Source organism: Narcine bancroftii, chromosome 8 (assembly GCF_036971445.1).
Source record: "Narcine bancroftii isolate sNarBan1 chromosome 8, sNarBan1.hap1, whole genome shotgun sequence".
In the NCBI taxonomy this organism is placed as follows: Eukaryota; Metazoa; Chordata; class Chondrichthyes; order Torpediniformes; family Narcinidae; genus Narcine; species Narcine bancroftii.
Genome location: NC_091476.1, coordinates 104763667 through 104785535, shown reverse-complemented (window position 1 = coordinate 104785535; position 21869 = coordinate 104763667). Strand labels below are relative to the sequence as shown.

The 21869-nt window shown below is 40.9% G+C and overlaps 1 protein-coding gene across 9 annotated transcripts in view; it reads left to right on the top strand.

Moving 5' to 3' along the window:
• nectin1b (nectin cell adhesion molecule 1b) overlaps positions 1–21869 on the top strand; it is a 507975-nt gene that overhangs the window by 451660 nt on the left and 34446 nt on the right. For 4 of the 9 annotated variants that reach the window (XM_069894696.1, XM_069894690.1, XM_069894693.1 and 1 more), the window contains exon 7: positions 10995–11079. The exons of 4 other annotated variants lie outside the window; for them this stretch is intronic. In XM_069894696.1, the coding sequence (XP_069750797.1) occupies positions 10995–11079 (85 nt within the window). Of the gene's footprint in view, positions 1–10994; positions 11080–20793; positions 20821–21869 lie in introns of those variants that run through there. One more of the 9 variants, XM_069894700.1, reaches the window with a different exon arrangement.

Sequence of the window (21869 nt, the reverse complement as noted above, 5' to 3'; positions counted from 1 at the left end):
TGGATCTGTTCCCATAGTGTATCACTTGATGATGAAATCTGTAAAGAGTAAGAGGAGAGGCAGAAGAAAGGGAGGAAGGAAAGAAAAGAAGAAAAAATCAGCTAGCCCTTGCATATCGATTCAGTGTGAGGGGTGATGGCTAACATCTGAAGGAATACCAAAGAAGGAAATTCATGCTTGTCAACTATCACTATTAATGAATAAAAGATAATAGTTTTCAACTATTTTATCAGCAACTCAGCTCACATTCATCCTGTGATTTTGGCAGGCCTTAACCACCAGTTGATTGAAGAATAGTAACTGGGTGTTGGCTCTGCGTTGAGCAAAGAGCACAGACCCTTCTCGACCAAGTCTGCTGCTCAAGTGATTTTGTTCAAGGGAACTGAGGCTACTTTGGTTTTGATATCAACATGAAGAATGTTATGATTCTCAAAGGCCCAGTGTTTACAAAGATAATGAATTCTCCCTTTTAGTATCTATATATCTTCCTGTCAAGTTCGGTTTTTAAATATCCATCTCTTTCAACTGCTATCTTCCTTTCAGGACCTCCATTTCTATATATCTTTCAATCTATCAATTATTATATCTCACTCTCCAAATCTGATTTTACCTATCTCTCAATCTCTGACTCACGTACGTCTCCACCCCTCTTGCTTTAACTCACTCAGTAAAGCCAGACTACATTCGTTTTTGCCTCAAGTCCTTTAATATGCAGTTAGCACCTTAAATTAGAAGTCTTATTCTTTAAGTTAAATCAGTTAAGATCTTATTAAAAAATATCCCTGAGTCCGAGTTTGTGAGGAGAAAGATAGGCGGAGGGGCCCATGGATATTTTTTCATACAAAAGTTTTTTTTGTAAACTGCTTTGTCGGTTTGATATTTCATTGAGTTACACTTCAGCATGATTCCGTGCATGAATATAATTTCCTCTCCATGGCTGTGGAGCCAAACGTTAACACCACCTTGAGCAGAAATGTTAAACGCTATCAGGGAGAATGTGCCATCCTTTAAAATACAATAGCATAGGGCTTTCCTGCAATGTGCTCCACTCACTGTGAAGACCGCCAAAGTTTGTAGCATCAGTGATCTAAAGGTTCAACCTGAGAGGCATTTGGGAATTTAACTTTGATTTATGTGTCAGTTCCTCTCTTATTCAGAAACTTTTCTCTGCACAACTCCAACATTTAGATCTTTATCCTTGACTCTTAAATTATTAAGATTAATATCTCTTCATTGGACCATTCTTGGTTCATGATATGGTACATGTGCTGTACTGTGGTGAAGGGATCACGTTAAATACAAGGAAGCAGTTGACAGCACCGGGACTAGTGCTGTTGTAGATGACCAGCTGTATGTAATCTTATTCTGATCAGATTACCAATACACGATGAAGGCAGGTGCCCAATCTCCAATTCAAGACACCAGAAACATGAGCCTGTATACAAAATGGAATTATTTAAAGTCTGTGCCTGTCCTATTAAATTGAGATCCAGCTTTCAAAAAACTGCTTCCAAAACTAGAGGTTATAACCGTGAGGAAAGGCAGCAGGGCTGGGACTTTTTTCTGCAGAAAGGAAAAGACCAAGGATTGAACTGATGGATATCTTATGAATTAGTCTTACAACGGGGTTGAGAAGATTATGAACTGTGAACAATATAGTATGTGTGGAGAAAATGTATCCAGCAGATGAATATAAAATTAAGTTAACACTTCAGATTGATGCTTTGGTAAATGTTTAAGCTGTTCCTTTCTCCATACATGCTCCCTGACCCACTATTTGTATTGTTAGTCACCAAAAATTCTACGAAGCAATTCAATAGAACTTATTGAAAAGTGGCTAGAATGTGGCATTTGCCCACACATGTAGTAGTTTAGGCCAGTGCCTTTGAGGGGAAAGTAGATAAGTAATGAGAGAGAATTGAGATTAAATAGAATGAGAAGTGGATTGTGTGGAGCATAAAAGTCTACCATGTAGCATTTGGGATGAATGGTCTTTTTCTAGGCTGTGGACGACAACTCCATGCTAACCTTGTCCATGTTCCAAAATTAACTTTTTAATCCCTAGGGGAGGTTCAGGGATTGGCAGTAATGGCAGCACCAGAGGCAGATGCAAATAGAGGCCAGTATATCAAGCCTTAATCCCACCCCTGTCACAACTACTTTTCCACCAATCCCCCCTCTCTCCTACCAGGGAGTCCCAAGCGAAGGGACTGTCAGAAGGGTGCTGAGGTCCATACTGTATACCTTCGACCAAACTCCTATCATGAGCAGGTACAAATGTGTTTGGTCGAGAGGTGAAAGGGTTAGCTATTGATTCAAAAGGATTGCTGAGAGAAGGTGAACCACAGGGTCAGATCATAGCTGGTGTAAGTTTATAATTAATTACATCTAATCTCTTTCCAATGGCAACTGTCTTGACTTACTATTTTTAATTATAGAGGTCTGAAGATTAGTTGAACCAGGTGGTTTGTAGAGATACTTGCCGGCATTCAGTGTGAGAGCAGGCAGCCTGGAACCATACATTTCACCTTTGCTATATGTGGCTCTGGTGATCGTCAGCACAATCCGAAACTCAGAAAAATCACGTCTCGGTGTTAATTTATTTGGAAAAGTTACGTGAATTTATGACAGTGATTTCAGATTTTAGATTTATTGTCAGAGTACATACATGACGTATATAACATACATCACACACAACCCCGAGATTCTTTTTCCTGCGGGCGAGGCAGAATTACCACTTATTGGTAGTGCAAAAGAAACTGTACACAATGAACACACAAACAAGTAAAGAAATGTAAACAAATTGACTGCACAATGCAGAGAGGAAGTAAAGTGCAAAAGGAAGTCCTTAATGAGTCCCTGATTGAGTTTATTGTTCAGGAGTCTGATAGTGGAGGGGTAGCAACTGTTCCTGAACCGGGTAGTGCGAGTTTTCTAGCCCCTATACCTCTTTCCTGATAGTCACAGCGAGAATAGAGCATGTACTGGGTGGTTGGATCCTTGATGATTGCTGCTACTCTCCATTGGCAGCATTCCCCATAGATGTGATGTTGACCCAGAAGTGCAGGCACAGATAACTGCAGATGAGCAGAGGCACAAACGCAGGAAGAGACAAACATCAATGCTACGATACATATGCATGGTCAGACATGCTTGAAGCTGAGCACAAGCGCAGAGAGATACAGGCATGGATACGTGCAGACAGGTAACCACAGGCAGATACAAACACTGGTGCAAATGAACACACGCACTGATAAACAGAGGTACCAATTAGCAGAGGAAACCTATTTAGCCACTCTGACTAATGACATCCCATCAGTCTACATTATAATCAACCAATTGATGGGAGGATTCAGCAACAATGCTATTAAGAGGCTTCTACTCTCTAGTAACTGGTCCATTTTGGGTTTCAATAGGATTACTTGACTCCAGCCCACATCACAACCTTCATCCAATCTTGGACCTGAGAGCTAGCTTTCATAGATGAGGAGATGTGTATGCCTTAACATCAAGATAGCATTTCACCAAATATGGCAGCAATTAACCCTGGCAAAATTGAAGTCAATAGGCATCTGGTAAAAAATACACTACTGATTGGTGTCATGTCTCAGACCAGGAAGTTGGTTGTGAATTTAAAGATCAGTCATTCCACCTCCAAAACATCAAAGCAGTCTCCTTGACCCAACCACCTTCCACTGCTTCCTCAAAGTCTTTCCTTATCAGAGCAGGGATGTTCATTAATAATTACACAATGTTCAGTTCCATTCATAACTCTTCAACAAATAAGGCAGTTCATGTCTACATGCAGCATGACCTAGACCGCATTCAGGCATGTTTTCTCCACAAATATGCTATGTAGGAGCCATTTGCAAAAAAATCTAACCACCTACATTTCGAGGCATTACTATTGTTGAGTTACCCACCATGAATACCCTGAATATTGCCAATCACCACGGACTCAACTGAACCAACCACGTTAATATAGAGGCTGCATGAGTGGGTCAGAGGTTAAATATTCTGTGGCATGACCAACTTTCTGACACTCCAAAGACTTTCCACCATCTCCAATGGACCACTTAGGAACTTTATGGAATAGTCTCCATTTACCTGGATGAGTGCAGTTCCAACAATCTCAAAGCGCTCAACAATATTCAACCCATTTGACTGCTGTCTCATTCTCCATCTTAAAACATTTATTCCCTCCAGTGGTTGCATGTGTGTCATGTCCAAAATGTACTACAATACAGAGAAAGACTACTGAGACAACCCCCCCCCCCACAAACACATAACCTCTATCAATAAGGAGTCAAGAAGCAGAGACATTGGTACACCACCACCTGCAAGTGCCCCTCCAAATCACACACAAGCTGAAAATATATTAGCAAATTGTCACTGTCACTGGAACTCACCGCCACATTCTCAAGGTAAGTGGGTGTGGACAATAAAATGTTGGCCTTGCCAGTGATGGTCAGATCTTTAAAATATGAATTAAAAAAGGAAGACCATAAATTACCAAATAACCATAATTAAGCACAGGGCTGTAAACATATACACAATCACAGAATCATTGAGTTCTACAGCCAGAAACAAGCTCTTCAGTGTAGGATAAAGTAACAATACAGAGAGTGCAGATGAGATTCACCATGATTCTGTCTGGAATCGAGGGCTGCACTTACAGTCTAAGGAGATATTGGACAGACTGGAGTAAAACACGAAATTCTGCAGACAATATGGTTGAAGTAAAAACACAATGCTGGAGAAACTCAGCAGGTCAAGCAGTGTCCTTTATATAGCAAAGATAAAGATTCATAACCAACGTTTCTGCCTTGAGTCTTTAATATGAGCAAAACGTAGGCGGGGAAGGGCAGGGGGAGGAGCACTGGCCCACAGGTAGGAGGTAATAGGTAGATAAGGGAGGGAGGACATAACAGCAAACAGGGTGGATGGCTCTGTGAATGGAGAGGGAAGGGGTGGAGAGCTGGAGGAAAGGATGGAGAGGGATGGGGAAGGGAGGGAGAATGGGGAAGAGGATTAGCCAGAGAAGTCATTGTTATTGCAATCTGGTTGGGGAGTGCCCAGACAGAATATTAGATGTTGCTGCTCCAATTTACAGGTAGTCTTAGTTTGACAGTGTTTGAGACTATGGACAGTCATGTCGGTGCAGGAGTGGAGCACGGAATTTAAAGGGTAGGCCACTGGGAGATCCCTATCATTGATGCAGAGAGAGAGAAGGAGGTCAGCGAGGTGATCTCCCAGTTTTCCGTCCAATCTCTCAGTTATAGAGAAAGCTGGATTTATTCTCACTGAAACAAAGGAGGTGGAGAGTTGGCCTGAAAGAGGTATATACAATTATGAGGAGCATAGATAGGATGGATAGTTGCAATCTTTTTCCCCAGAGCAGGTGTCCTACAATTAGGGAGCACAGGTTTAAAGTAAGAAGAAAGAAGTTGAAAGGGGATTTTTTTTTACCGCACAGGGTGGTGGTTAAAAGGAATGACCTGTCAGAGGAAGTGGTAGAGACAGATACAATTACAATATTTAAAAGGCATTTGTGAAGTTACTTGGAATGAAAGGAATGGATTGATACTGACCGACTGCAAGCAAATGAGTTTAGTGTTGATAGGTTTTACAGGCAATACGGATGGGTTGGTCAAAGGGCCTGTTTCTATGATTGAAGAGCTGGGCTTCAATAACTACAATAATAACTGAACATGTGTAAGTAGTTTGTACATCCTCCCCGTGACTTGAATAGGGTTATTCTGAGTGCTCTGGTTTTCTCCCGTCCTCCAAAATATACGAGACTTGTAGGTTAATTGGGTGGCATGGGTATCATAGGCCAGAAGGCCCTTCCACCATGCTATATTTTTATAAAATGAAATGATAGCAACATTACTTGCGACTTGTAGAACAGCACAAATTCTCATATTATCTTCAATGCCATTGAAGGAGCCATTTAGCCTATTGAATCAATGCTTGCTTTCAGAGAATCCCATCTGCACTTATCCCCCTGCAACCTATTCTGACTCACATCCATCAACACCCTCCAATTCTCCTGCTGCCGACCTACACTAAGGACAATTTACAGTCACCAGCTAACCAAGCAGTGCCTCTTTGAAATGTGGGAGAGAGCAGGAACACCTACAGGAAACACACATTACAAGGAGTGCATGAAAACATCAGACAACATTGTGGGTTAAGATTAAACCTGATTCATTGCAGCAGTTCAGCATTTGACACCATTAATCGCCTCAAAGATCGTCAGCAAACTCCAAGGCCTGGGACTCTCCACAATCACCATCAGTACCAAAGCACCACAGGGCTGTGTTATTAGCCACCTGCTCTCCACACTTCTCCGACTGTGTGGCTCATTACAACAATAGCACCATCACCAAATTTGCCAGTGATGCCATGGCAGGTTGGTGGTATATTGAAAGGCAAAGAGTCAGATTACAGGAGGGAGATTGAAAACCTGGCCAAATGGTGCACCAACAACAATCTTGCACTGAATGTCACCAAAACCAAGGAGCCGATTGTTGACATCAGGAAGGGAAAACCAGAGATATACAATCCAGTGATCATTGGGGGATCAGAGATGGAGAGGATGAACAAATTTAAGTTCTTTGAAGTCACTATCTCAGAGGATCTTTCCTGGGCCCAACACACTAATGGCATTGTGAAGAAAGCACGTCAGTGCTTTTATTTCCTCAAGAGTTTGCAAAGGTTTGGTATGACACCTGAAACACTGACCGGCTGCATCACGGTCTTGTATGGGGTCACCAATGTCCTTGAGCATAAAGCCCTCCAGAAGGTAGTGGACACAGCCCAGGACGTCGCAAGCAAATTTCTCCCCACTATCAAGAACATCTACGATACTGCCATCAGAGGGCAGCAGCAATCGTCATGAATCCACACCACCCAGCACACACTCTGTCTTCACTGCTGCCATCAGGAAAGAAGTAGAGATGTGTGATAGTACAGACCTATCACCAATGTATATAGTTACAGTATCTAGTGTGTAATGACTGCTTACAGCGATTGGCTGAGAGCTTAGCAACGCCTACTGTCTGGGCCTTAAAGGGTTGTGTCCCTAGCCAGGTCGAATCATTCCGGACTGGTCGGCCACCTGTGAAGAGCTCCAGTCTTATGCTAATAAAAGCCTTGGTTTGGATCAACAAGTCTTTGGTTCTTTCCACGAGCTCTACAAGATGCCACAAGGCTCACATCACCATAGTCAGGAATAGCTTCTACCCCCCACCATCAGACGCCTCCACAACAAACTCAATCAGGGACTCATTAAGGACTCTTACTTGTGCACTTTCTTGATTTTTTTATTCTCTCTGTTGCATGGTCAGTTTGATTACATTCATTATCAGTTTACAGGTCTTTATGTACAGGTCTGTACATTGTGTACAGTTTTTTTTTGCACTACCATGAAGTAGTAATTCTGCCTCACCTGCAGGAAAAAGAATTTCAGAGTTATATGTGATGCCATGTATGTACTCTGACAATAAATCTGAAATCTGTGAGGCAGATGCTCAACCGCCTGCACCACTGTGCCTCTCAACGGTCATCATGTTCTCACTCCTGAGGTGACTGTCAGTCCGTCTAGATGCCTGTGCACTTGCAATTCTAGGCTTTTGTCCATTCCTTGTTTCCATCCGAATACCATTCCTGAAGTGTCTTCAATCACAAAAGACCTCTGGCATTCAGATCCAATTCTGCGGTCTCCTTTCCTTTCCTCTTTCTCACCCCAAACCTACTAAAACATGCCCTAGGAGAGCAACTGGGAGTTCACTTCGCAGAGCAACCTTTTGCTCTGTCTGCATCAGTGAAAGGGATCTCCCAGTGGCCAACCATTTCAATTCTATACCCCACTCCCACACTGACATGTCTGTCCATGGCCTTGTGTTCTAACAAACCAAGACCACCCGTAAATTGGAGGAGCAACACCTAATTTTCCATCTCGGCCCTCTCCAGCCAGATGGCATTAATGTCGACTTCCGATTTCTGCTAGCCTACTTCCTGTTCTCCCGCTCTTCCCATCACTCCGTCTTCTTTCTTCCAGCTCGACACTCGCTTCCCTCTCTATTTACAGAGCCATCCCCCTGCCCTGTTGCTGGTGTGCCCTCCCTCCCTTATCCACCTATTACCTCCTGCCTCCTTGCTCCTCCCCTCCTATTTTGTTTGTGTGCCTGTCCACTTGATGAAGGGCTCAAATCCGAAACATTGGTTATGTATCTTTATCTTTGCTATGTAAAGTACACTGTCTGACCTGCTGAGTTTCTCCAGCATTGTGTTTTCACTAAAAACTTACCTTTCTGTCCTGCCTACTGGCCACTGAACTGCAGATCCCCTTATATGACTCAGGAGTAAATTGTATTTAATAATACAGTATCATCAGTGAAATGCCTTGGACAGTATTATTACAGGAAAGGTGGTTTATAAATACAAGTTAATGCTACTGTCGTACTGGTAAACAGCATTGATGGATTGTTAGTCCTTATGTAGTTTGAATCGGAAAGCTTTACCTCTCAAAATTGATAAATCAGTATTAAGAAAGGTTTCAAAGCAGCAATGTGGTTTGCTTGTTTAGCTTTTGTGGATCTTGCAATTACACAGTCATCCTGAAAAATGAATATTTTGCTCCAAGACAGATACAGAAATGGTGACTCTACATCTGTATTTGTTGAGCCCCATGAACAGGCAAGGCGATGCGTAATTGAGCAAGTTGAGCAGAGATCAGCACCAGATGGATAGTCCTGGAGCAAAGATTGGGTAGATTGAACATATTTTCTGCAGATAAGAAGATTGGAAAGTTATCTCTCTGAAACCAATTCAAATCTTAAGGAGCTCAGCAGGACTTTATCTTCTGGCTGAACAATTGAGAAATGAGACGTCATCATCCCAGAATAAGGGTTCTCACATACAAAACTGTGAGTCTCTTGGAATTATAGTGTTATTCTGCACAGAATCAGGACCTATGGCCCAATGAGAGCATGCCAGCCATCAGCCACCAATTGTACACTAATCCCATTCTGCTCTCCCTGCATTCCCATCAACAACCCCCCACCCCCACCCCCTGACCCTACCATTACACTCGCCTTGGGACAATTTGCAATGGCCATTTAAATACCAGCCCACAGTCTTTGGCATGTGGGAGGAAACCCCCACTGTCACAGAGAGTATGTGGAAATGACACACCCACAGAACCAGAGGCCAATATTAAACCCAGGTCATTGGAGATGTGAGGTAGCCCTCCACCATTGTGCATTCACGGGATTGTGACTCTACTACAGAGATCTGAATCATGAGTACATTGAAGATCAATAGACTTTTAGCCATAGTGGTAATCAAACAAATAGCAGACTGAAGCAAGCAAATGGAGTTGATTAGCACTGGTCTTGTTGAAAGGCAGGGCAAGATCAAAGGACCATATTGGGTTCTGCAGTCCACTTATTTTTTATCTTCCTCTCTCTTGCCTGTTCACAATCCCATGCATCCTTTGGTGGAGAATAGTTTCATGACAAATGGATTTTGTTGCCCAGCTGAAAGATTCACGGAGTTGAGTGATCCTGTCATTTGTGCAATAGGAGTGGGAAGGTTGATAAATCATACAAACTCATTAAGTGGGGAGGAGTTAATTTGACCTTGATAGTCGGAGGGGATTATTATTTAATTACCTAGCTTCGGTCATTAACCCCTATCCCATGACCAAACCACCTCCCCACCCAGCCTTCCACATTCCCCCAATTCTCATCATTTTGTATCGTTCCTTACATCTGCCCAACTCAATATATCCAACTCATCATCCCCTTATTTCTTACCTCCAAAAGTTCTTATCCCACACATTCCTGATCCTCCTGCACATCTCCTCATCTTCCACCTCAACTCAGTTACTGTCATCTTTCCACAGCTGATACTGGTCACCTGGCCATAACTAATTCCATCACTGTCACTAATTCTACATCTTCTCATTTTCTCTTTGGGATTTCCATGCAGAAATCTATCAGAAATTTCATTGAAAGACATGACAAATCATTCTCCTCCATATTGCTTATAAATTAATCAGAATGCACAAAGGTACTGGAGAAACTTACCAGGCCACGCAGCATCCATAGGAAGAGAAGGGTAACCGATGTTTCGGTCCTGGGACCTTCATCAGGAATAAGCAAAAGAAAACAGGCAGATACCTGAATAAAAAGATGGGGAGAAGGGGAATGAGGGATGAAGAGGGAAGAGCACAGGCTAACAGGTAAGAGGTAAGAACTTGTTCAACTGCTTATAAATCAGTCTAGCTTGACTCACCTTGGAGATTCGCTTCACTTGTCCTTGACAAACAATGACAGAATTATTTGTTTCTGAAGTGGAGCAAACTGTAGTACGTACAACATCTGGTGCCGACCCTTAACAAATCCTAATATTTTTCCCAGGGTTTCAGTAAGCAGATCCTTAACTTGCCTATAAAGCTCTGGTGGCAATTATATTTGGACCAAGGACACTCATTCGCTTGGATCTTATTCCAGGCAGCATCTAAGAGAGAATGTTAATTTCATTACAATCCCCAATCTGTCTCTCTGGGAACATCTCATGGGTCATTGAGATAGAGCAGTTAACATGTAATTTTGGGCTGGTAGCTCAATGGTGTATGAGCTTCAACTTGTGATCCTAGCTGTCACTCGACATTTATTGGCAATTACAGCAATTCATTTGAGTCCAAACAGCAGGCACTCAGAATTAATACAGGTTCATGAAATAACCAATGTTTGCCTGCGAGGTTTAGACAGGACAGAGTGTATCCAATGGCCTGTACTCCAGCTGGAGTGAGGGTCATTTAGAGGGCAGCCTGGTAATAAAATTGATATTAAAAAAAAAGATCTGAGGCGTGTGAATTGAAATTCCATGAAGTGAAATTAATTCATGTTCTTGTATTGAGTGGAGTCTCCACAATAATTGTAGCCCCTAGACTGAAATATTTATGTTTCTGGCACAAACAGGATTGATTTGCCACCATCCCATAAACCTCCACCTCCTGAAAAGAAGACTGAGATGAAAAGCCACCTGACAGCAGATGATATTCAGGTAACAATGGCATGAAGCTGATAACTACCGGTCAACACCTTAGAGTAATGTGATCATGTGGGGAAAGTGCGTAAACACTGTGTCTGCAGACCCCATAATGTGAGAGTTTGTATGGGTCACTCAGAAAAGCAATAGCTTTCTTGGGTGAGTTAATTGGTCATTCTTAGCTTTGGTACCTGCCACTGATGAACTTGTTATTGCATGCAACTCCGAAACCTCATCCTCAGAAGGAAATCAAGCTAAGATGCAGAAGAACTTTACTCCAATCACATCGTATATGAGGCATTTTGCAGGGATTATCTTCCTGGAGTAGGAAAAATTATAAGGGGGATGGACATCAGGAGAGACTTTTTCCATTGGTGCAAGGGCAACCAGAGGAGAGGACATTGAAATGGCAAAAAGATCAAATGAAGATTTTACAGAGAAAGTAGTTGTGAACTGGAATCCATCGCTTGAAACAGTGTTGGTAGCAGATTCAAGAAGGACTTTCAAAGATTAACTACCAGTTGATAAATATTTCAATATGAAAATATGAGGAAGACCCAGCAGTGAGTTGGATATCTTTAGATATCATTGGCACCATGGATAACTAGCCTACCAGTATATTCAGTATATACCCATATTTCGCTATGGAACAGCTATCCAAACTTAGGCCAAGGTCAGTCCGCAAGGTGAGAAAAGAGAATGGGAAGACATGAAGCACACATAATGTGTGAGTGATACCTAGATTGGGGAAGGACTGGAAACAGATTTGCAACATAACAGAGTAAGGATGACTGTTCCGCTTGCTATTCCACTGTTGACACATCTAAGCATGCTGAAAATCTGTGCAACCAGTCAGTAGCTGAAAAGGAAACAACACATTGCCATTTAAATGATCTTTCAGTGGCAGGGTAAACTTAAAGGGCTCCCTTGTTCTTGTTCTTGTATTGCTCTTCGCCCATTTAATGCATTGCACCATCACAGACATTGTGTACTACTCATGATTTAACCAAGTCTTGATGAAATGAGACAGACATATCTCACAGGCAGCACCTTTGCATTTCAGGAGACAGATATTGTCCCCCTTGTGGTGTTTCTTTTATTATAATAAAGAAACTTGGGTTCTTTTTAAATAACTAGATTTATTAACTAAGCAAACAGCACTAAGACAGAACACACACAGACCAGACCTCATTTGGAGGCATCCATCTTGAATCTACCCAAGATGCAACATTCCTCAGGTGCCACATACTCTGTCCCTGACTCCTCCTGGTGTTAGCACTCTATCACTACATCCCCCTTCCTTGAGATGTTTAATCAATAACCAGCAAGTGGAACAGATCAGTCCCAACTTTCTGTCATGGTTATGCTGGTACATCAGTTATTATCATGGGTTCCTTTGCCTGCTTTACGTGATGCTTCAAGCAGGTTTCATAGTCCTGTCAATATTAGCATTTATCCTTGGCCAAATAACAGCAGTTCTAGCCTCCTCTTGCATTTTTTCATTCCAAGGTGCCCCTCATGCTCCCTTTTCAGCATCTCTTGTTGCAGTGATTGAGGAATGACAATTCTGCTCTGTCTTAGAAGCCCGTTGACAACACTAAGCTCAGCTCTGATGTTGAGGATGGCTAACATTCACCTCTAGGCCATCCTTAATTCAGATTCTTGATGACCTTCTGTAGATCTGTGTCCTTTTCTGTATCTTTGGGTTTTCGGTGACATTTCACTGAGATTTTTCTTGATTATCACTATTAATGGCTTGTGGTCTGTCTCTACCACGAAGGTTGGTAGACCATACACATAACTGTGGAATTTCCCGACTCTATAGACCAAACCTGGACACTCTTTCTCAATCTGTGCATATTGACATTCAGATGTAGTCTTCGTTCTGACATGTATGCGACTGGCCTCTAATCTTCTCCAATAGCCTAAAGTAATACGGCCCCTATTCCATGTTTTGAAGTATCCATAGATATTTTTGCCCCTCTGGATGCGTCAAAGAACATCAAGAGCGCTGGTTCTATAGTTAGAATAGTCTTTGGTCATCCTCATTCTTCCTTGTGGTTGGCTGTCCACTTGAATTCACATTTGTCCTGTAACAACTTCTTTAGGTACATTGTTTTGGAAGACAGGTTCGGTAATGAATTTACCAATGAAATTCATCATTCCCAGCACCCTCAAGATACCTTTTTTTCAGTGGGTCTGGTATATCTAAAATTGCTTTCACCTTGCTCTTGTCTGGCTCCACACCTGCCTCTGTCAATTCATCTCCAAGAAAGGTGATTTCCTTCACAGAAAACTGACATTTTTCTCTGTTTAACTTTAATTCATTCCTCTGGATTGATGAGCTTTTTGTTGTGTTGTTTTTGTGTGGATCCCCATGGAATCATGTCATCCATGTACACACCTAACCCATTTATGCCTTCTATAATGTACTCCATTACCCTGTGGAACACATCCGGAGCTGATGAAATTCTAAAAGTCATCCTCAGACAGGAGTATCAGCCAAATGGTGTATTAAATGTACAGTATTTTGTGCTATCTTTGTGCAGTTTTATTTGCCAGAAGCCCTGGGATGCGTCCAATTTAGTGGAAAAACTTTGCACCGGCCATCTCACTTGTAATTTCTTCCTTGGTTGGAATCTGTAATGTTCTCTCTTTATATTGGCATTCAAGTCTTTTGGGTCCATGCACACGCTTAGGTCACCGTTCTTCTTTTTGACACACACCATTGAATTCACCCATTCTGTGGGTGCCTCCACTTCCTTTATGACCCCTAGAGCATCATTCGGTCGAGTTCCTGCTTGAGCTTTTCTTTTAGTGGTGCTGGAACCCATCTTGGGGCATGCACTATCTGCTGTGCATCCTTCTTTAACTGTATCATATAGATGAACGGTAGAACTCCAAACCCCTTGAAGATGTCTGGAAATTGATCCAATATTTCCTCTGTTCTGTGCATTGTTACTGTTAATGTGGTACATCCTATTGACTAGGCTTAAGTTTCCACATGCTTTGTTACCAAGCAGTGAATAATGTCCATCTGGGACTACTGTGAACCTGAGTTGGTGCTCTTTATCTTGAACTTTCACCTTGAGTTTACATATACCTTTTGTGCTGATGCTCTGTCCATTGTAGGCTTTGAGCAATACAGGATTTTCATGGATGTATGGCTTTATCTTCTTTGCCATTTTTGACCTTTTTCCCTGTGTCCAGCTTGAAAGGAATATTTGTTCCATTTGTATGAAATGGCACAGTCCATTTTTCCTGTTCGACACTGGTCACTTTGGGCACTACCATGCCCACAAGAAGTGTATCACTGTAAACAGTTTCTTCAAAAGTGTGTACACGTTTACTTCTATCTTGTTTTCCTTTGGAAAAACATTGCTCTGCATAGTGATTCTGTCCTTGGCACTTATTACAGGCTTTCCCATAAAATGGGCATTGCTTTGGTGCATGTTTACAATTGAATGTCTCCATCTTTTTATTGCTTCCTGTATCTCCTCATTTTTTGTTTATGTGTGTGTCCAGACACTGCCGATGACTATGCCTTCATTTTCAATAGCTTTTACACTATCACTAAACTTTTTCACTCCTGCAGAACTAATTCACTGGTATGGCATATCGTCACAGCTCCAGCTAAGGTAACCTCTGTCTTTCACAGCAACTTCTCTCCCACTTTCTTATCAATAATCCTCAATACAATTTGATCGCGGATCATTGATCCAAAATTACATGTTCTTGCTTTTAGTTTTAAGTCTGTTAAAAAAGCATCAAAGTTCTCTCTTAACAACAGTGCATGTGAGCGAAACACATACTTCTCGAATGTTTCATTTTTCTTTGGTGAACAGTGTCCATCAAACATCTCAATAACCTCGTCGAACTTGCCCTGGTCTTCAGCCTTGGCAAAAATAAATATGTTGAAAACCTCTAGAGCTTTAGGACCTGCCACGGTAAGTAGCATTGCAATCTTCCGTGTATCCAGTTCCAACGGCTTGCAGATACAGCATGAATCTTTGTTTAAACAGCCTCCATTTGTGGTCAACATTTCCAATCCATTTTTTTAAGCTCTTTTTTTGAGTATTTTATTTAAAAATTTTCCATACATGTAGTAATCAAAATTTAATATAGTAATAAATGTTCCAAAAAGAAAACAAATTAGAAATTACTCCCCAAAACCACCACCCCCCCGACCCTCTCCCTCAAAATAACCAAGATTTTAAAAGTACAATATCGTTTTATAAAATAGTAAAAAAAAAGAAAGAAAAAGAGAATGTTCAGGATTGCACATAGGGATGTCGTGTAACATACTTATTTTTAAAAATTTATTGATATAATTCAGAGGAGATTCTTGGACGTTCAGAGGCATGGGAAGGACAATTTGACAGATTTAAACCTAATATTTGGGTATACTGGCACCAAATTTTCAAAAATAAATTTATTTCTCAAACAATATGTAATTTTTTCAAATGGAATATACCTTTGAATGTCTGCATTCCATCTTCCCATACCCAAACATATATCTGATTTTCAAATAACTGCAATACATTTCCTTGCCACTGCTAATGCAACAAATTCCAATTGATATATTGGTAATTTTAATTTAGGTCTTGTTCCTTCAATATTTCCCAATAGAAATAAAATCTGGATTTTGTGGAAATACAGCACCTGTAACTCATTCCAAAAAGTTCCCTAAATCTACCCAAAAAAGGTCTTGCCTTGGGACAAGACCAAGTTGAATGCAAAGAAGTTCCTACATCTTCACCACACCTAAAATCTTGGTCTGATAAATCTGATTTCAATCTATTCAATGTTTGTGGTGTGGTGATATATAACTGATGTAAAAAAAAATATGCTGAACTAATCTACACCTTATATTAACTGTATTAGTCATACAATCCGTACATAGATCTGCTCATCTTTGTTCATCAATTATAATGTTCAAATCTAATTCCGTTCTCTGTCTGGATTTCTGGACCCCATGCTTAGGAGTTCCTACTTGTAATAAAGAATATATCATAGATGTAAATCTCTTAACAATTTCTCTCTTATTAAGAAGTTCTACTTCAGTACATCTGGGCAACAATATGGTTGGTCCTAACTTATCCCTCAAATATGGTCTTTATTGAAATTAGTAAGAATATTTATTTCTCAATTGCTCAAATGACATTAATTGGCCCCTTTCATAACAATCTTCAATATGATACCCTTACTAAACTAAATATCCAAAAATTGATTACCTCTTGAAAAAGATATGAGAATTTTGAATCAAAGGCATTTTGGGCAATATATGTCCTGTTACACCAACTTTCCTCATTTATTTTATTGCAAATATTAATCAAATGCTTCAACAATGGTTTTTCTTTATCACCAATGATCAATTTTGAATCCCATTTATATATAAATTTTTCTGCCTTTTTATTCAGTTCTATTTTAACCCATGCCACCCAGCTTTTCTTCTCTTTCAAAGAAGTAAGAAATCTCATTTGAGCCGCTGGATAATAATTTTTGAAATTAGGAAGCTGTAGGCCTCCCAATTCATATTTCCATGTTAACTTCTCTTTTAAAACACCTGACGTTTTACCTTTCCAGAGGAATTTCCTTACATATTTACTCAGGTCCTGAAAAATAATTTTGAGGTATTAAAATAGATAATGTTTGAAAAAGATATTGTAATCTTGGGAATATATTCATTTTAATATAATTAACCTTTCCCACTAAAGTGATTGGTAGATTAATTCATTTTTTAAATCCTCCTCAATCTTTTCAAGTAATGATAAGTAATTCAATTTATATAAATTTTACAGATTGATATCTGTGCGAATGCCTAAATATTTAATACCCTCTTTTGGCCATTTTAACTAGGTATCTCTTTGACATTGAGTATAATTGAGTATAATGGCATAATTTCACTTTTATCCTAATTTATTTTATAACCCAAAACTATCCATATTTTATCTGCTGATATGGACTGATACTCACTATGCACATTGTGTTGATTCTTTCACTCTTATGCACAGCAACACACTCCTGTTACCATGTGATGTTTCTTTTATTACAATAAGGAAACGGGATCTTTTTAAACAACTAAATTTATTAACTAAGCAAACAGCTCTAGGAACAGAACATACACAGTCAGGTCCTCATGTGAAAGCATCTATCTTGAATTTACCCAAGATGCAACATTCCCCAGATGCCACACACTCCATCTCTGACTCCTCCTGGTGGTAGCACTCTGTCACTAAACCCCTTCAAGAGCTGATAAAACCCTAACACATTCAGTGTTAAATTGCTGTCTTTAAAATGAAAAGTTAAACAAAGCTGGCAATCCTCTCAATGAGTGTCAACAAACTTCAAGTGCAAGTTCAAGTTTATTATCATCCACTTGTACAAGTACAACCATTAATCCAGTCTTCTCCGATCTTCAGTGCAAAACATGCAGGCACACAACCCCAAATAACACACATACAGAAAAACAATACATTCACAGGAGAAATATACATATTGTACATAAAAATAAATAAATATTGTTTAAGAAACAGAGTCTCAGATGGTTAGTGTGAGCAGTTCCTTTGATCGTTCAGCATTCTCACTGCCTGCGGGAAGAAACTCTTTCCCAGCTGGTGGTGCTGGCTCTGATACTTCTGTATCTCTTTCCCGACAGAAATATCTGAAAGATGCTGTGATAGGGGTCCTCAATGACTTTGCATGCCTTCTTCAGACAACGATCCCAGTAGATCACATTATTGGGAGGAGAAGGGAGACCCCAGTGATCCTCTCTGCTACTCTTCAGGTCCTGGGGATTGACCTTCGATCCAATTTTCTACAGCAACCATACCACACTGTGATGTAGCTAGGCAGGATGCTCTCAATAGAGCTCTTGTGGAACATTGACAGTATGGTGGCCGGTAGCCTTGCCCATTTCAGACTTCTCTGGAAGTGCACTCGCTGTTGCACCTTCCTGACAAGTGAGATGATGTTGTTTGTCCATGATAGGTCACTTGTTAAGTGGACTCGAAAGAAATTGGTGCTCGTTACTCTCTCCACTACAAAGTTATTGCTATGTAGTGTAGGGTGGTTGTTCCTGGGCCTCCTGAAGTCCAAGATCATCTCCTTTGTCTTGTCCACATTGAGACTCAGGTTGTTGCTCTCGCACCATTTCATAAGATCTTCCACTTCTCTGTAGTGCGACTCATCATCGTTGCTGATGAGGCCAACTACTGTTGGGTCATCTGCAAACTTGATGACACTGTTGGAGTTGGATCTGGCAATGCAGTCTTGGATCAGTAGTGTGAACAGGAGAGGGCTGAGCACATGGCCCTGTGGCACATCTGTGCTCAGTGTGATGGTGCATGACATGGAGTGGAGCGACAAGGTTATAGCATCATCAGTGGAATGGTTTCTTGTATAGGCAAATTGAAATGAGTATAATGTCTTTGGGAGGTGTGCTTTGATATGCTCTATCACCAGACATTTGAAGCATTTCATTATAGTGGAGGTCAGCGCCACAGGGCGGTAGTCACTGAGGCTGTTACTGATGCCCTCTTGAATAACGGGTTGATGCTGGCTGTCTTGAAACCATGGGGACAATTGACTGCTGCAGTGAGGTGTTGAAGATGTCCAAAAAGACTTCCATCTTTAATTAACTTAACTACGATTAAGAGATATGACACTCTACCCAGTACTGTGTCCAATATCCTTTCCCTATCACCAACAGTAGATCATTTAGTCTTTTATCATTTCACTGTTTGTGGTATCTTGATGTACGCAAATTCACTGTGTATCCCTCAACATTGCAGGGGTCATTAATCTTCAAGTATTGAATCTCATCAGGAAGAGGGGACTTGGAAACATTGAGAGACGGGGGATAACACTTTGCAAAGTTGTGATCACTCTCCATGTTCTGATTTACTTCTTTCGTGGATATTTCACCACATTTGTAGATTTGAGGGATTGCTTTGTTTTGATTCCTGTCTGGAATGTGCAACTGTGGTAAAATATCCAAGAAAGAAGTAAATCAGAACATGGAGAGTGATCACAACTTTGCAAAGTGTTATCCCCCGTCTCACAATGTTCCCAAGTCCCCTCTTCCTGATGACACTGGCCTGTCACCCGTGCTATTAAGTTATGTAGGAACTTGCTTATCAAGTGCCTGTAAATGTTTAATAAACCTAGTTTGCAAGATGAGTCACAAGATGTCTAGATTTCTGTCTTCAGTGTCAAAAGGATCTTTTATGTCACTGTTTTTAAAAGCACTTCCCAGAGGTAGAGCACACCACAAAACATTCCTTATTCATTGAACTGCATGGCGGAACAACAATGCGTCAAACCTATACTACTAACTTGCTAAGTGTGAACAAACGTATACAAATACAATCTCTGCATCAAAACTGTATCACCACAATCAGATGGAAAAAATATCTGACATGACTTGCATTTAGTCTCAGCATTTCTGAACTTTATCTCACCTCAACTAAAAGTGCAAAATCTCAGTGGGCAGCAGTTCCATGGTTCTCAGATATAATCCCATTGATACTGGCAGTTCCACACATCCTGACATTCTCAGAGGTAGGATTCTATGGGCACTGATTCATTAGACTACAGTCCACACACTCTGTCACTGGGATATAGTTCCACCGGCATTGACTCGCAGAGGTACAGATCTATGGGCACTGGAGGCTTACTGGAGTTCAGTTCCAAGTGATCTGATTGTCGCTGGAGTACAGGTTCACTGGCACTGCCTCTCACAGAAGTACAATTCTACAAGCTTTAGTTGGAGTTCAGTTCCACTTGAGCTGTCACTGGGATGCAATTCCAATTGCTTCATTTTTACTGGGTCCATTTCCAAAGGCACAAAAACACATTAGTTTCTATCACTCATTTGTCTGCGAACAGAACATATTGTAATGGACACTATGCTCCCTATCGGCTGTTTGCCAGCACCTGATTCCTTGCGAATAGTTTGTCTCCAACACCACCCCTCAAGCAGATATAAGATACAGCCACTCAATTAATTTCACTGCAATATGTTGAGAGATAAATAATGACTCAGAAACCTGGCATTTTATTGCAGTTATTCTTCTAAATGCAATAAACCCCCCCGCCCCCCCCTCCGGTATCTGGCACCTATAGAAATTAGTAGATACTGGGATAAGTAAATTTTATGGTTGTTTAAGATTGCATGTTGCTAACCACTAGGGGGCATCAATTTTAAACTGTCTTATATTTTTTTTATTTATTTTCTGCAATTCTTTTGCCAATTGTTTGAAGTCGCTGGTTGCTTGAATTCCAGAAAACAGATTTTACTGTAGTGCCTTGGGATCACTCACTGTGAGGGCAGATGGGGCACTGGTGTAATGCGCCGTCAGGGAGCCGGGCACCACCAACAATGAAAAGATAGGAGAGACTTAGAGGAGTATGGGCCAAACACAGGCAAATGGGATCAGCTTAGAGTCATCTTGGTTGACGTGGATACCAAAAGGCCTGTTTCCATGCTGTGCAACTCGATGAGCCCATGCTGCACTCTTTCAAAACTCTCTACTGCAACATTGGACCAAATTTTTGTGCTCAAAGGCTCTTCAACCCACAATCCTAGGGGAGACTGTTACCCTGAATGCCAGCTAATCCCATTTCCTGACCCTTACCCAAATGGCCTGTCCTCCAGCACTTGAGACTGGAACTTTTTTAATATGTACCTCAACTATGACTAGAGCTGTGATCACTCTTTTGTTTTAGAAAATTTCCTGATCGCTAAAGGAGCAGAAGGAGCCACCATCCTCTCTCCAGCAACTGAAGCAGCTACTTTGAGTCACTCTGATCACCACGGGGAGCTGGCTCCCCACTGACTGCCTCCCTGCTGCAGCTGGAAGAGTGGAAGATGATCAAGGGTTGATCAAATGAGCGGTTGAAAAAATATAAAGGAGGTTGCTAATGTAAAGCAATGAAATAACAAAATATATCATGGCACCCAAAAAATTTTCAAACTGAAACCATTACTTGCTGCTAAATAAAGCATCTACCCTGCAGGATCTAGCTACTCACACTGGCAGTAACATCTCAAGATGAAAGGAACATTCTTGCCACAGGTAAACATTTTCCTGTGGAGGCAATAACAGCTTCCAAGCAGTTTCTTATCTCTTTCTGAAGAGGAAGCTTGCATTTTCCATCCAGATTTACATTGGACAACAGGTTTTATGCAATCACCTTCTTGAGGGGCCAAGATTACTCACTCTATTTCCTCATCCATCTTGTGGTTCAGTGAGAATTCATCTTATCTTTGAATTAAGTAAGCCCAAAGAAGGTAGGAGAAGTTGACACAGTACAGTTCTTGAGCCAATATTTTCATGGCTGATCTGAGATTAGGTTCACTTCCATTTTCTTGCCAGTTCCACATAATGCACCCAATGCACCAAAAATCAGTCTTGAATACAGTTCCACATAATGCACCCAATGCACCAAAAATCAGTCTTGAATACAGTAAAACCCTGCAAATGGCAGCCTCAAGCAACCAGCAAAAGCATTGCGGAAAATAAATAGGTAAAAATTACAGACATTCAAAGTTGGCACATCTTGCCATTAGTTTGCCAATCATAAAACATGCAGTCACAAGCAACCGGAAAATTCACTTATCCAGCATCTACCAATTCCCTTAGGTGCTGAATACCACGAGTTTTACTTTATATTCAGCGATTTGTCCTCCGCATATTTCTGGGATGGAGAATTCCAAAGATTCACATCCTTTAATGAGAGGAAATTTCCCTGTGACACCTTATTCTATTATTACATCATCTCATTCTGGAATCTCCCATGAG